At 44.2% G+C, this 12,627-nt stretch overlaps 1 protein-coding gene across 1 annotated transcript in view; it reads left to right on the forward strand.

Moving 5' to 3' along the window:
* The window catches only part of LOC138449036 (zinc finger protein 398-like), a 145,439-nt gene that overhangs the window by 121,531 nt on the left and 11,281 nt on the right, over positions 1-12,627 (forward strand). Inside the window, exon 6 of the mRNA XM_069604737.1 lies at positions 7,405-7,491. Within this exon, the coding sequence (XP_069460838.1) occupies positions 7,405-7,491 (87 nt within the window). The remainder of the gene's footprint in view (positions 1-7,404; positions 7,492-12,627) is intronic.

The raw sequence follows: 12,627 nt of genomic DNA on the forward strand, positions 1-12,627 counted from the left end.
CTCAGGATATTCTTCATCCCTATACTGATTACAGTGAGATTGTCTGACAGTTTACAATAACACATGGTTTTAGACTGTATCATAGGTGGAGAAGGATGGGGTGTTATCAGCCTGTGGGGTCGGGAGTTAAAGGGGCCGTGTTCAGGACTCCATCCTTACCCCAGAGCTAACTTGCCCTTAAAGACCAGTTAGAACACCAGACTTTACATGTAAAACATCAAGAATGGACTTCCATTCCTCTAACTGCACCAATACTGGGACAAGGAAGATGAGCCAAATAATGCAGAGCGGAAAAGATAGAGTACAGGCTGTGCACTAGTTGTTGTGAGCACATAACCTGTAGCTGGGAGATTTAAACAGTAGCAACAGCTGACTGGGACGTGTCATTGGAGGGAAGAAGCTGCTTCTCTTGGTAAGGACCGAGAGACTGTGGGCTGCATGGAGTGCTGTGGAGCCATCCAGATCAAGGAGGCAGAAGAGGAACGCTGACTGCGAGAGAGAACACGCTGCAGGAACGGCAGAAGCCAACGTGGTCCTCCTCGGCATTTGCAGGTGTGGAGTGGCATAGTTTACCTGAACGAAGCCTAATGTGAAGCAGAACATCCAGCACTAACCACAAGAGACAGAGAAGCCGAGGAACAAAGACGATGAGACGGAAAGAGACGCTGAATGACCGTCAACTGGCTTGCCGCAGGAAGAGTGAACTATGTCTGCGAGAGTCAGCGAGTCCTCAAAAGGGAAGCGGGACACCAGGGCGTATTGGCAGACATGCCAAAGACAAATCATTGTAAAAGAAGCAAATGAAGTACTTGTAAGAGAAGGAACCAGTGAACATTTAGTTAAAAGGGCACACGTCAAAAAGTAAGAATTACAAGTTTGTGAGTGTATGCAATACACATTTAACAAAAGCCCTGGCAGGATAGTGCATCAGGCAGATACAGTATTCAATAAAGCAAACACAAAAATATATCACCTTTGGAAGTGTGTGCAGAGCCCACACGAGAAAAGCCCTGGAAGGAGAGTACACCTGGTAAAGTAAAGGAGCAAATGTGTGCTTTTAATAAAGCCCTGGCAGGAGTGTATAGCAGGCAATTGCAAGTGTGTCTACATAAGAAAGCACTAGTAGGGAGGCACACTAGGCAAGGAAAAACTGAACAGCGTACAAGAAGTGCATCACCAAAAAGGGTCCTGAGAAGGATATATCGGGGAATATCCAAAGGCTGTGTGAAACCAAAGATAAAAAAGAGTGAAAACCTGGCAGGAAAGTACCAGGTATCCCAACATGATGAAGATAAAGATCCACGTTGTTTTGTATACCAGTTGTATTGTGGAGCAAGAGAAACTCAAGGAACTGATATCTTTGAACATACAACAGAGGGAAGAGAAATCCAGGGGAAGGGAACCACCATCTGGAATGAGCTCTATCCTTCTGGAACCTTTGTGTTGGAGTTTTGCACTTTACCTTTTGGAATTTATAAACCACTCAAGGCCAAAGAAATTATCCCCTTTCACCTTAGAGTTGATTTTCTTAGAATGTGAGGGATAGAATAGGGCTTTGGACACAGGATGGTTTTGCTTTGTACATTCTGACATTGACAGACCCTTGGTTTTAGGTAGGGAACCCTCTATTAAAGCAGGGACAGAGAGGCATTTTCCAACATGAATCCTTTGTGTCCAAATCTCATTCCTGGCTCCTCACATACTATTTACTTATACAAATCACATATACACAAAATAGTTATTAAACTGTGCATGAACAATGCAAACATGTTCTGTATGCCAAATTAAGTAATGAATGTAAACTGTAAATAATAACAAAAGCAGCACAAATGTAATGCACATTAAAAACATAAATAAAAACATTTATATTAAAAACAAATATTCACACAATATATTACTGTGCCATTAAAGCATTTTAGAGCAGAAACAAAATATTGCAAAACAAAAACAGTGTCAGTTAAGGTTACCATGATATTTGATTTCAATATAATATTTATTTATTTTTATTAATAAAGTTTGTTACCTTAACTTTATTATTTCTGATGTTTGTAGACTTTACATTTTTGTTGGTTTAACCTTAACCCTTTTGTACATTTTCTTTCTTCAAATAATAATTTGATTTCTGTTGCTTGTGAACCCGTCTGGTCCAGTGGCCACTTAACCCCAATACCAGATCTATGGCCCATTATATTTCTGTATGTATAGGTCACTGCCCTATAGTTAATATAAAACTAATTTGCATTGACTTTTGGAAATTACGATTGCTAAAAACATTTGACTTCCTGGACAGATCTGGATGAAATGTTATATAGCTATACATAGTTAGGTGAAACAGCTGATCCCTTAACATTCAGAACATTCTAAGGCTAATACGTGTTTGATACATTTGTTTGACATTTTGCAAAAACGTTTTTGTGGTCCAGGAGTAGAAAATGAGAAAGTTTGGTGGTTGAAGACTTATAAAGCATCATAATACTCCCTAAAACATTAAATGGCAAACTCCAGTCTTATCTCAAAAGATATATTTCTGTGGTGTATGTTACGTTAAGGAAAGTCAACCTTTTTCCTCCTTTAAACCCTTGACAAAAGTCCTACGCATCATCTGGTCATATGAATGTTTACTTTTCCAAGTAACCCTCAGTGTAGCTTGATAGCCAATGAAACCTGTGGTATGTTGTACCTACTCCCCATCATATCATGGTGGTGGGTGAGGCCCAGAAGACTGGGGAGGTTCAGCTGCGAACTGTTGTGGTCCTGAGAAACACTATGGAGAAAGAACTCAAGATGGTAGACCAGGCCTTTAAAGGCTTAGTCACAGTCCCTACCAAGGCCTTGGCCAACCAATTAGAATGGGGAGAGCAAAAATGCTTGAGGAGGACGGCTTGGGACAAAATAAGGAGGCTGACTAAGAGCTTTAAGGCAGGACCACCCGAGAAGCTGAGGAGAGCACACAGACGAGGAAGCCAGCATGGAAAAGGAGAAACATCACTGCAGGGAGCAGAACCCAAACCATACGATTGCGGGCCCAAAGGCCCTGGAGGAAAGGGGCCTTACCTGCAATTGTGAGCACAAAATCCTGGCGAGCACAAGCACTTGACGAAGAGGGGCTAAACCTTGCTCTTGCGAGTCATTGAGGATGAGAGGCCAAACCCCATACTTGTGAGCCCTGGGGGAAAAGAGGCCAACACCTACACTTGCAAAGCCAAAGACCCTAGTGAGAGGGGCTAAGTAAGCTGTGAAGCCAAAAGCCCTAGCGAGAGTTGCTAAGGAAAGCATTAATGCCAAAGGCACTAGAGGTGGCTAAGAAAGCTGTGAAGGCAAATTCCCTAGAGAGAGGGGCTAAGTAAACTGGGAATCCAAAGGTCCTAGGCAGAGGGGTTAAGAAAACAGATGTATTATAACCTACCCTCTCTCTCTCTCCAATGTATTTTGTTCTACTAAGACCGTTGGAACAAGGACTAGGAAACTGTGAAGCCAACCAGCCTATGACAAAGTGGGCAGGAGCCTATGAAGGCAGGAACCTCAGAAAAGGGGCCGAGAAACCTAGGAAACCAATGGCCCTGCTTAAAGGCACTCAAACATAAGAATAAGTCAAGTTCCTTCAGCAAAGCTACCTAAAAGCCTTTAACCAAAAGCCCTTGAGAAAAGCACTATGAAAGCTACACCACTGGGACCTGGAAAAGCAGATCTTCGATAAGGTACTACTCGAAGAGAGAGGAGAGCGACAGACATTTTCTACATATGTCATGCTTGATGAAATCCAGCAAACCATGTGTTGCACCATTTGTGTAAGGGTGAACCTTCTAATAAAAACCCTTGAAACCTAACCTGGCTCTCTGTTATTTTGTATTCTTATCTGTGTCTTCCAAGTTCAGGGCATGACACAAAGCCTAGATCCTGTTCTTTCAGTGGTTTTCACCTCTGCTTGTAAATCCCAGCTTTTAGCCAGGGTCTCCAAGCAAAGGGTATCGCCCCATTACTGCAAACACCATTACTGGGAATCCGAAAATATAGATGGGGCGGGTGGGTTGGGGTATACATTTGACGGATTACAGGGGTTCTCCCCACGCATTTATTGTCGCATAAAGTATTAGCCAAATATTTGACATTTTTGGATACGCAGTAATTTTTTCGGTATTCTCGCGTAGATTCCAAGCAAAGATCCATAAACAGAAAAAAATGTTGCCCTCCATTTGAACCTCCTTTTTTGCACCTCAGCTGCTTGCAATTCACTTTCCTGTCCCCTTGGTAACACCATCATTTAACCTTAGCTCTTTTCCCATTTGTATGCAACAGGACCACACAAGGTCTCCACCAAAGAAGACTGCCCCTCGCCCAGCACATGTACGCAGAACATTCATAACATCGCAGCATGCAAGCAGGGAAGACTGAGTATGAAGAAAGCACATCACAACACATAGCTGCAGATGGAAACTCAGTAAATGAAACACACTTAAGAGTCTGACAGAAGAAAGTGGTAAATCAGCATAGGAAAGTAGGCCCACGCGCAAGCCCACCACAACAACAATACCCCTCTTCATGAACTAACTGGTCTCTGACTGATTGCATCACAAACCTCCATGTGTTACCGCGCACTGGTGGAGGTGGATCAGCGACCAGTTAGTTCATGAAGAGGGGTATTGTTGTTGTGGTGGGCTTGCGCGTGGGCCTACTTTCCTATGCTGATTTACCACTTTCTTCTGTCAGACTCTTAAGTGCGTTTCATTTACTGAGTTTCCATTTGCAGCTATGTGTTGTGATGTGCTTTCTTCATACTCAGTCTTCCCTGCTTGCATGCTGCGATGTTATGAATGTTCTGCGTATTGAACAAAGCGTGTGTGTATGCAACACACACTGAGTGTTCCTGGAATGACCGTTAGGAAAAAGGCTGGTAGATTAAGATGGTGTGCTGGTGGATGCCCCTTCCTAGTGTGTTTTGTGCTACTGCCGGTGCCTGTACCATCCAGCAACTTTGAATAAATAAAGAATCTTTCTTTTAAACCTGTGGCTTCTAGTCTAGGTGTAGCATAACAGAGATGTTCTTGTGAAACCACGGATTACCTCTGCCATCGAGGAATCCATGGAAAGGTATTTACCAGACACTGGGAAAATTATAGACTTTTCTTTTCATGAAAAAGGCTTTTTGTGGTGCACGATTTTCTTTTCCCTTTCCAGTAGGGTAACCACAGTACCACCTGATACTGAGAGACATTGTGAACTTTGAAATCTGTCAGGATAGGTCATTGTGGTTTATATTACACTTCATTCCTTTCCAGTAAATTATTTTGGCTCCAAACACTGTAACAGTTCTGTAACAAACCACATTACAATAAGTGTATCTGTATTTGTCTGGTGTGACAAGGTCAGCAGCCTCTCCTTGTATAGAGGAGGTGAGGACCGCTAAGCATGGGAGGGATAAGAAGAGAGATAATCCTAACCCTGAGGTGGCTATTCACAGAACAGAGGGCCCCAATTCCTGTCCCCGCCCCTCCCTGTGCCGGCATGTTTGCTTAGAGGCCCTTATGTTCAGCCTTGCCTCATGTATTAGATGCTCGCCAGGGTCTTTCTCTTCCTTTTAGAGTACCTGCATCTGAAATCAAAAACACGGCTCCAGCAGTAGAAAAGGCTACGCTATCACTGTGATAAAATTGGTCAAGGAACCTGAGGGATCAGCCTCCAAGAAGCGAAGCACAGCCGCTGAAGAACATTGGAGGGTGCTGCGCTGCACGACAGAGAAATAAGCCGCCGGCCTAGGCAGTAACACAGAAGGTCTCAGAGCTGCCAGAGAGAGCCATTAAGCCTGCATACAAGCTTGTAAGACTCCTGGACCACCAGGGAAGAAAAAGGAAGCCAACCCCATCCTCCCTACAGTGGCATAATAATCAACCCAACGATCAGGGACCTGGAACATGAACTGGAACACTGGATGGCCTATTCCGCCATCTTTGGGATGCTGCAAGCCCACACAGAGAAAGTGGTTGGGACTTACGCCCTTTTCAAGGTTTTCCCTCACGCATATATGCCCTGTGTGGGGAAGACCAGGCCAGAATGACCAGGGAAACATGGCCAATTTTCACAATGGAAGGATGATTTAAGCAGGGTACAGGAAACCGGAAGTGTGGGTTAATCGACTGAGGTCGGAGGTGGATGATAAACCAAGAGACCAGCAGGAGGAAGTAGTGATCAGCTGCTTGTGGAGGCGATTAGTGAAGCAGTTGAGATATTGACTTAGGAGTGGCAGTGGTTCTGCTTCTGCAGTGGGAGTGCATGATTGTGTGACAAGTGAGTAGTGAGGGTAGTGCAAGAAGTGAATGTGAAGTGAATCGTACAGATTGAAAGGAGGGTGGTTGAGTAGTACTAGTAGGAGGAGAGTACTAATGGAGAAGAGGAGAAGTGTCATCAAAGGGTGGGTGCAAGACTAGGGGAGTAAAATATGGAGGTGAGGGGAGAGGAGTGACCGGGGTGGGGTATGCATAGAGAGGGAGAGGCGAGAGTGGATGTGACAGGATAGCCTGCATCAAACTAGTGTAGGCGAGTGGCACTAGTTATGCCCAACAGAACACTAACCTTTGGTTAAAGTAGGGGAAGGTCGGATATCCTTGATGGAGCTTAGGTAACAGGCAGTTGGGTAACCACTTTTAGTATATAACAGTGATTAGACGGTACAGTCAACATTCAGTAGCACTAGCTGGGAGTTTGGATGCCTGGGCTGTGGAGGGGAGTTCAAAACAAGGTGAGGGAGAGATGGATGGCCCTAGGCCCTGCAAAGAAAAACCCTTTAACTCTAAGACTGAGTAACTTCTGTGTCATTTATGGCACTGGTCATTGATACCTGTGCCTTATGTGACATGCACCTCTTCCTCCTCCTTACGCTTCCCTAACCGCCTCCTCACAGTCACTAATCCCCCTCCTGAAGTTCTCTTGTAATATTCTCTGTGCTCTCAAAAACTCTTACTGGTGCTCCACACAACTTCCCCCTTGATGTGTCTCAACATCCTACTTAATTACTCCAACCACTTCCTGATATTCTCCACTGACGACCTATTTTTTTACTGTTGCCAGCTTCCTCTCTCTATACTCTGACCTCCTGGTAATCTCCACCGACAACCTTCTTACGGTTGTGAAAACCTCATCTTAATATTCTCTGATTATTATGTAATCAAAGTTCACATTATCCGGAGGGTAGAATATACAAATCCTTGTAATTCTAAACTAAAAGTGAATATTAATGCAGTATAATACTGTCCAGGTGCAACTACTTTAGATTTCAAAGGGATTGTGGTGTGAGTTCACTTTTCTGATTTGACTGAAATAAAATATTTAAACTGAGCAGCATTCTGGTTTACTTCTAGGCAACTATTGAATATTTGTTCATAATACTATTTGTGTGGTGGTGTTTTTCAGGTGATCCGTCGTTTGCATCTTTAAGTCAGAAGCTTGAAAAACAAGGTAAAAAACAGAAGGAGCCTAAACCTGAGGGACATACCACAGGTGAGCAAGAACCATAGATGATGGTGCATGGGATCGGATGGAGGCAAACATGGGGATGATGTTTTATCTAGAAATAGTGTTTCTTCTCCTCATTGTGGTCAGGGGATTAGAAGAACTGACACACAGCTAGGCAATACCGTTTCCTCCAGTTTTCACTCACCTAGTGGTAGCAATGGCTGGGCAGTCAAGGACAAGTGTTAGTAGGGTGATTTAAGATACATAAATAACACATATACCACCCGATCAGGGAATGTCCAGACCAAGATGTCATGAAAAATAGTACTCCATCTTCTGTGGCGGTAAGTTAAAAGTTAGGCATTTTACAGGTAAGTAAATATTATGACTAAGGGCCTCATTACACGGATGGCGGTAAGGATTTACCGGTACCGGTTAAATACCGGTAAATCCTTACCGCCTTACTACGAGGTCCCTTTGCGGGTTGGGGGATTTAACGCCTGCTTTTTGCAGGCGTTAAAAACCAACCCACAACGGGACCCAGGGAGCTAATTACGATACCGCAATTTGCGGTACCGTAATTAGCGCCTTCCCCATTCCCATTGAGCCCAATGGGGCAAAAATGGGAATGGGGAAGGGCAATGGGGGAAGGGGGAATTACCGCCCCGCCAACCTTGGAATGGGGCGGTAATTCCCCTTTCTGCCAAGGCGGTGCCGGTATTTTACCGGCATGAACCAATGGCGCTAATAGCGCCATGGTTCTCCGCCATCCGTGTAATGAGGCCCTAAGTGTCTTTTCAGTGTTCAAAGACTATAACGCTACCCTTTCAGGCACCACCAATGTAGACGTGATAGTTTCAGTGCCAACTTCCTTAGTCTGTACCCTGGGCGTGTCTTTGTTTATGAATGCACTCAACTGGGAGATATGTCTCCTAAATAAATTAATGGAAGAGACGGATTGGCTTCTGATTGGCTAACCGGGATACTGTCCTGATGCTCTGGTCCCCACCCACTCCTGCAGTACAGGCCCGATGTTCAAGATATGGTCATATTCCATAAGCCTGCAGTCCCCATTAGTGAATGTTGACGAATTGAGGGAATGTGTCCCTTCTCCTTAAGAGGGAGTCCCACCCACCCTTGTGAGGCTAGGGAGGTGAGCCGCTCCTCAATAGCCTTCGTAGGTGTAGAGGCAAGTGGCACCTCGCTGGGAGAGACTCCCCCATTGGGGACAAGGACTCCTGTTCTGACAAGGAATTCCCTAGTGAACATGTCGGTACCACCTCTTTGGATGTATCTTATAAAGATTTGTGCGAAGACAATATCAATATGTGCTATTGTGAACAGAAATATTTAACTATTTCTTTAACTAAGCAATTCCCATTGACTGAGATGAAGAAGAGGTCCTATGGACGAGAAGCCACATGAGAGACAGAGAGAAGGTACTACAACACTACGCTGGGAGAAGTCATATGCCTGCGTAGTGTATGAAAGGGGATGACCCTGAAGTAATGAGAGAGAATCCCACGAGTTACAAAATTGCTCGCACATCAGCACTGAGCAGAGACTGTATGGTCGGTATCCTAAACCAGCGAGAGAACAGGAACCAGATCGAGACACACGAAGGAGAGAACCAAAATTGGCCGCTGGCATCCTGGAGGTCGGAGAATGAGCAAGGAGAGTGGTGGCATGAGCACAAGAACTCTAGGTGGACCTGCGTTCCTTTCAACAATGCTGATACCACTCATGCAAAATGGAGCAAACCAGTAATTGGGAGACCGGAGAGCCCGCAAACCCAGATGCACAAAGGAATAGAAGTGAAGGAGAACCTAAAGGCCATCCTGACAACACAGACGAGCAGGAGAGTTCAGAAAACCCAGTGAACGTTCTACCTACCAGTTACAAGGAATACGGGAGACGCGGGAAGGGAATGGAGAACCCTTATTGTAATGCTCATACTCGTCCCAGTACAAGAAAAGATACGATAATATTAGAAACCTGTGAATCAAATGAGAAGCCTTATGGGAATGCTCATACTCGTCCCAGTACAGCAAAATAAACTAGAATATTAAAAACCAGTGAAGAACAAGAGAAGCCTTATGAGAAGGTTCATACTCGTCCCAGTATAAACAAAGCGACAATAATATTGAAAACCAGTGCAGCCAATAAAAATCATAGCTGGAATACTCCTACGTCTCCCAGTAAAGAAGAAGAGTATATCAAATGTTTAGAAGAGTGAATGAGAATCATTACTATAACGCCTGTACTCATCCCAGTGAGAGAAGAAAGGATCCTATTAATACCCAGAAAAGCCAATCTTCAGGTTCAGCTAAATCAAGAGAGACTAAGTCAAGAAGAGAGACCAAAAACCAGGGAAAGCATTCTAGGAGAGATTTGTAAATCCCTAGAACATTAAGAGGGGAAAGGAAGAAACACCCTATTGATAAACGAAACTGCATTGAAAACAAGCAAGACACTAAATACCATAATACAAGAGAAAAAGTAAATTTAAAGTACTGAATGAACTATATAAATTGATAAAAGCAGTCGCAGAGAATATTTGAAGATATCCTATTGAACTGAAGTTTGCAAGTAGTGAGCACACCGGGGGAAGGGAGTCATTATCCTGTCCTCAGATAGGATTGTTTTGGACGGAGGACAATTACTTTAGACTTTCACTGATGAGCACCTTGGTTTATTAGGTAGGGACACCCATTAGTATAGGGAAAGTTAGACGTTTATCTTTTTCTTTAACTAAAATATTCAGAAAAATGAATGATCAGAGTCCGCATCCTTCTTCTGACCTGCCACAGGAACCATGGTCCCTTCTGTCCAATGGCTCTCAAAACATGGGTTCTTCACAAAGTGAGAGATCAACTGTGGCAGTGTCAGGTTCTGGTTTCGCAAAAGTGGTTCCAATGGGTTTTCACTCAAGATGTGACTTCCTCACCGAAATCCAGACACCATCAAGATATGTGAGTAGATCTGCTTTTGACTCTGAACCCTTTTTTTTTCAGACAAGCAGAAACCATGGCCATGTAACCCAAAGGGTGCAATGTTTGAGGGACTCATTGTGATGATAGAAGTGCTGACCTGTGGCTCACATTGAGTCTCCATACATGTTTCTTGTTCCCTCATGATTCACCATCCTCCTTTTCTTCTCTGAGTTCCTACCCGGGGCTCAATGGTGATCTAGCTCTGTGCAAAGTGCCCCTGTGAATCCCTCCAACACCCAACGCAGGGTGTGCCAAATAAATTGTGCTGCTTGTATTCCCAAGCAGGTTTCTCAGTTAGTCTCCTTGTGTAACTCGCTAGCTGGTGGCTGTAGGTAGAACTTGTGACCTATGAATGACCAAGACCCCAATTCACCTACTATGAACCACTGGACCACCACCTGCACCTCTTTAGCCGTGAAACCTGCAATCTCAGCCTACTGAAGTAGCTCCACATTTGGCAATGATTTGACCTCATACAGGGTCCTTGAGTAGTCCTTGTTGATCAGGGTTCTCCCTCTGCATAATTTGTACCGTGGCCGTGGAACCACACTTTTTATGCCTCCATTTCCCATTAGTTGATGTTTTTCAGTCATCAGAGACCTACCAATAAGCATTGGAACATAGCAAAGGCATGAGGGCAACCAGTCCAAAGCTACAGTTGTATCTGAATCTCAAAGGTTTGCCAGCTCTATTTTGTCATAACTGCAGAGCTTTTCTATTGGCTGTATCCCATTGGATAACATTATTTTATGCTCCTATTCCAAAACCTTATCCCTAACATTTTAATTTTTGACTTTCTGAATCCTGAAGACTATTAAGGGATCATTTTGTAAAAATCAGAAACTTCAAGCATGGGACCACTTACATTTACACTTGTGTGCTGTGGGGTTCCTGCATGCAATTTTCGACACTCTCAAAGCGGACAGTGAAATGAGCCAAAATCACCTTTACTCTTCAGCATTACTCACAGCTATACGCGGGCTGCAAATATGCTTTGCAAGTAGCATTTTATAATGAATCCCAATGTAATCTTACTGCTTAATAAGCATGTGCTAATGTTAGGGGTATTCTATTGGAATCCATTCACTGTACACCTGCAAGAAAATCTTGTAAAACCAAATGCTCTCCCGAGATGGAGGAGGATAGGAAAGCCGCCCTCCTATGCCTCAGGGTGGAGCTGGAGCAGAAAATGAAAGCGTAAAAGCAATTTTACGCTTTCATTTTCTGCGCTGCACATTCGAATATAAGCCTCTAAAAAGCTACTCACCAGCAACATACTGCATTTTCATATTTGCCAAAATTGTGGGAGTTCCACTACTGGGAATGAACCCTGCCAAATATTCTGTTCTCTGGGATGGTTCCCACTCATGTAGGTCTACAGCACCTATTCCAGAGGAGAGATATTGGCCTGATCCATTCAACAGAAACAGTACTTCGCCAAATTGGTATTCAATTCTACTCTGTACAACAGCAACCCGAGACCTGTGTTTCTGCCTCAGCAGTGAGGTCTGGCTATGGAGTGGTCTCTCTGTAGGCACAAAGATCAGGGATCCACATCTTAATTACCCATCAAACTTAGAAGAGGTTAATTGGCCATGTTTGTTCTCAGACTGGATCTGTGACCAATCAAGGGAATTCATCCCTTCACCCAAGTGGGAGCCTCACCCTTTGAGGCTTGGGAGACGAGCCTGCTTCCCAAGACCCTGGATCGTGGACCCCAGATTATGTCTCGCTTTTGGACTGCTTTGTGCACACTCATTGGGTTCACAGTTGCTTTCAGCTCAGGATACCACCCGCAGAACAATGGTCAAACTGCACGCACCAACCAAACCCTAAGGCAGTATCTGCAATGCTATACGTGTGGTATGCAGACTGAATGGAACATCCATCTACTCAGGGTAGAAGTAGCCTACAACAACGCTACCCTTTCTGTGACTGTGATTAGTCACTTTTACTGCTGTATGACGTTTCATGCTGCGGTTCTGCCCATGCATGCAATGGTTCCTAGCCCAGTGGTGTCTAATAATGATCTAGTCCTTCATCTGCAGGAAATAGACTGCAAGGTGTCCAAACACCTTGCAGCTGTCAAGACTGTGCTTAAGACTGCCGCAGACAAGCACCATTCTCCAGAGCCTTCCTACAAGCTAGGGGATATGGTGTGGCTCTCCACCAAGAACTTAACTGTACG

This window comes from Ambystoma mexicanum, chromosome 1p, assembly GCF_040938575.1.
Source record: "Ambystoma mexicanum isolate Mex_15411 chromosome 1p, UKY_AmexF1_1, whole genome shotgun sequence".
NCBI lineage: Eukaryota > Metazoa > Chordata > Amphibia > Caudata > Ambystomatidae > Ambystoma > Ambystoma mexicanum.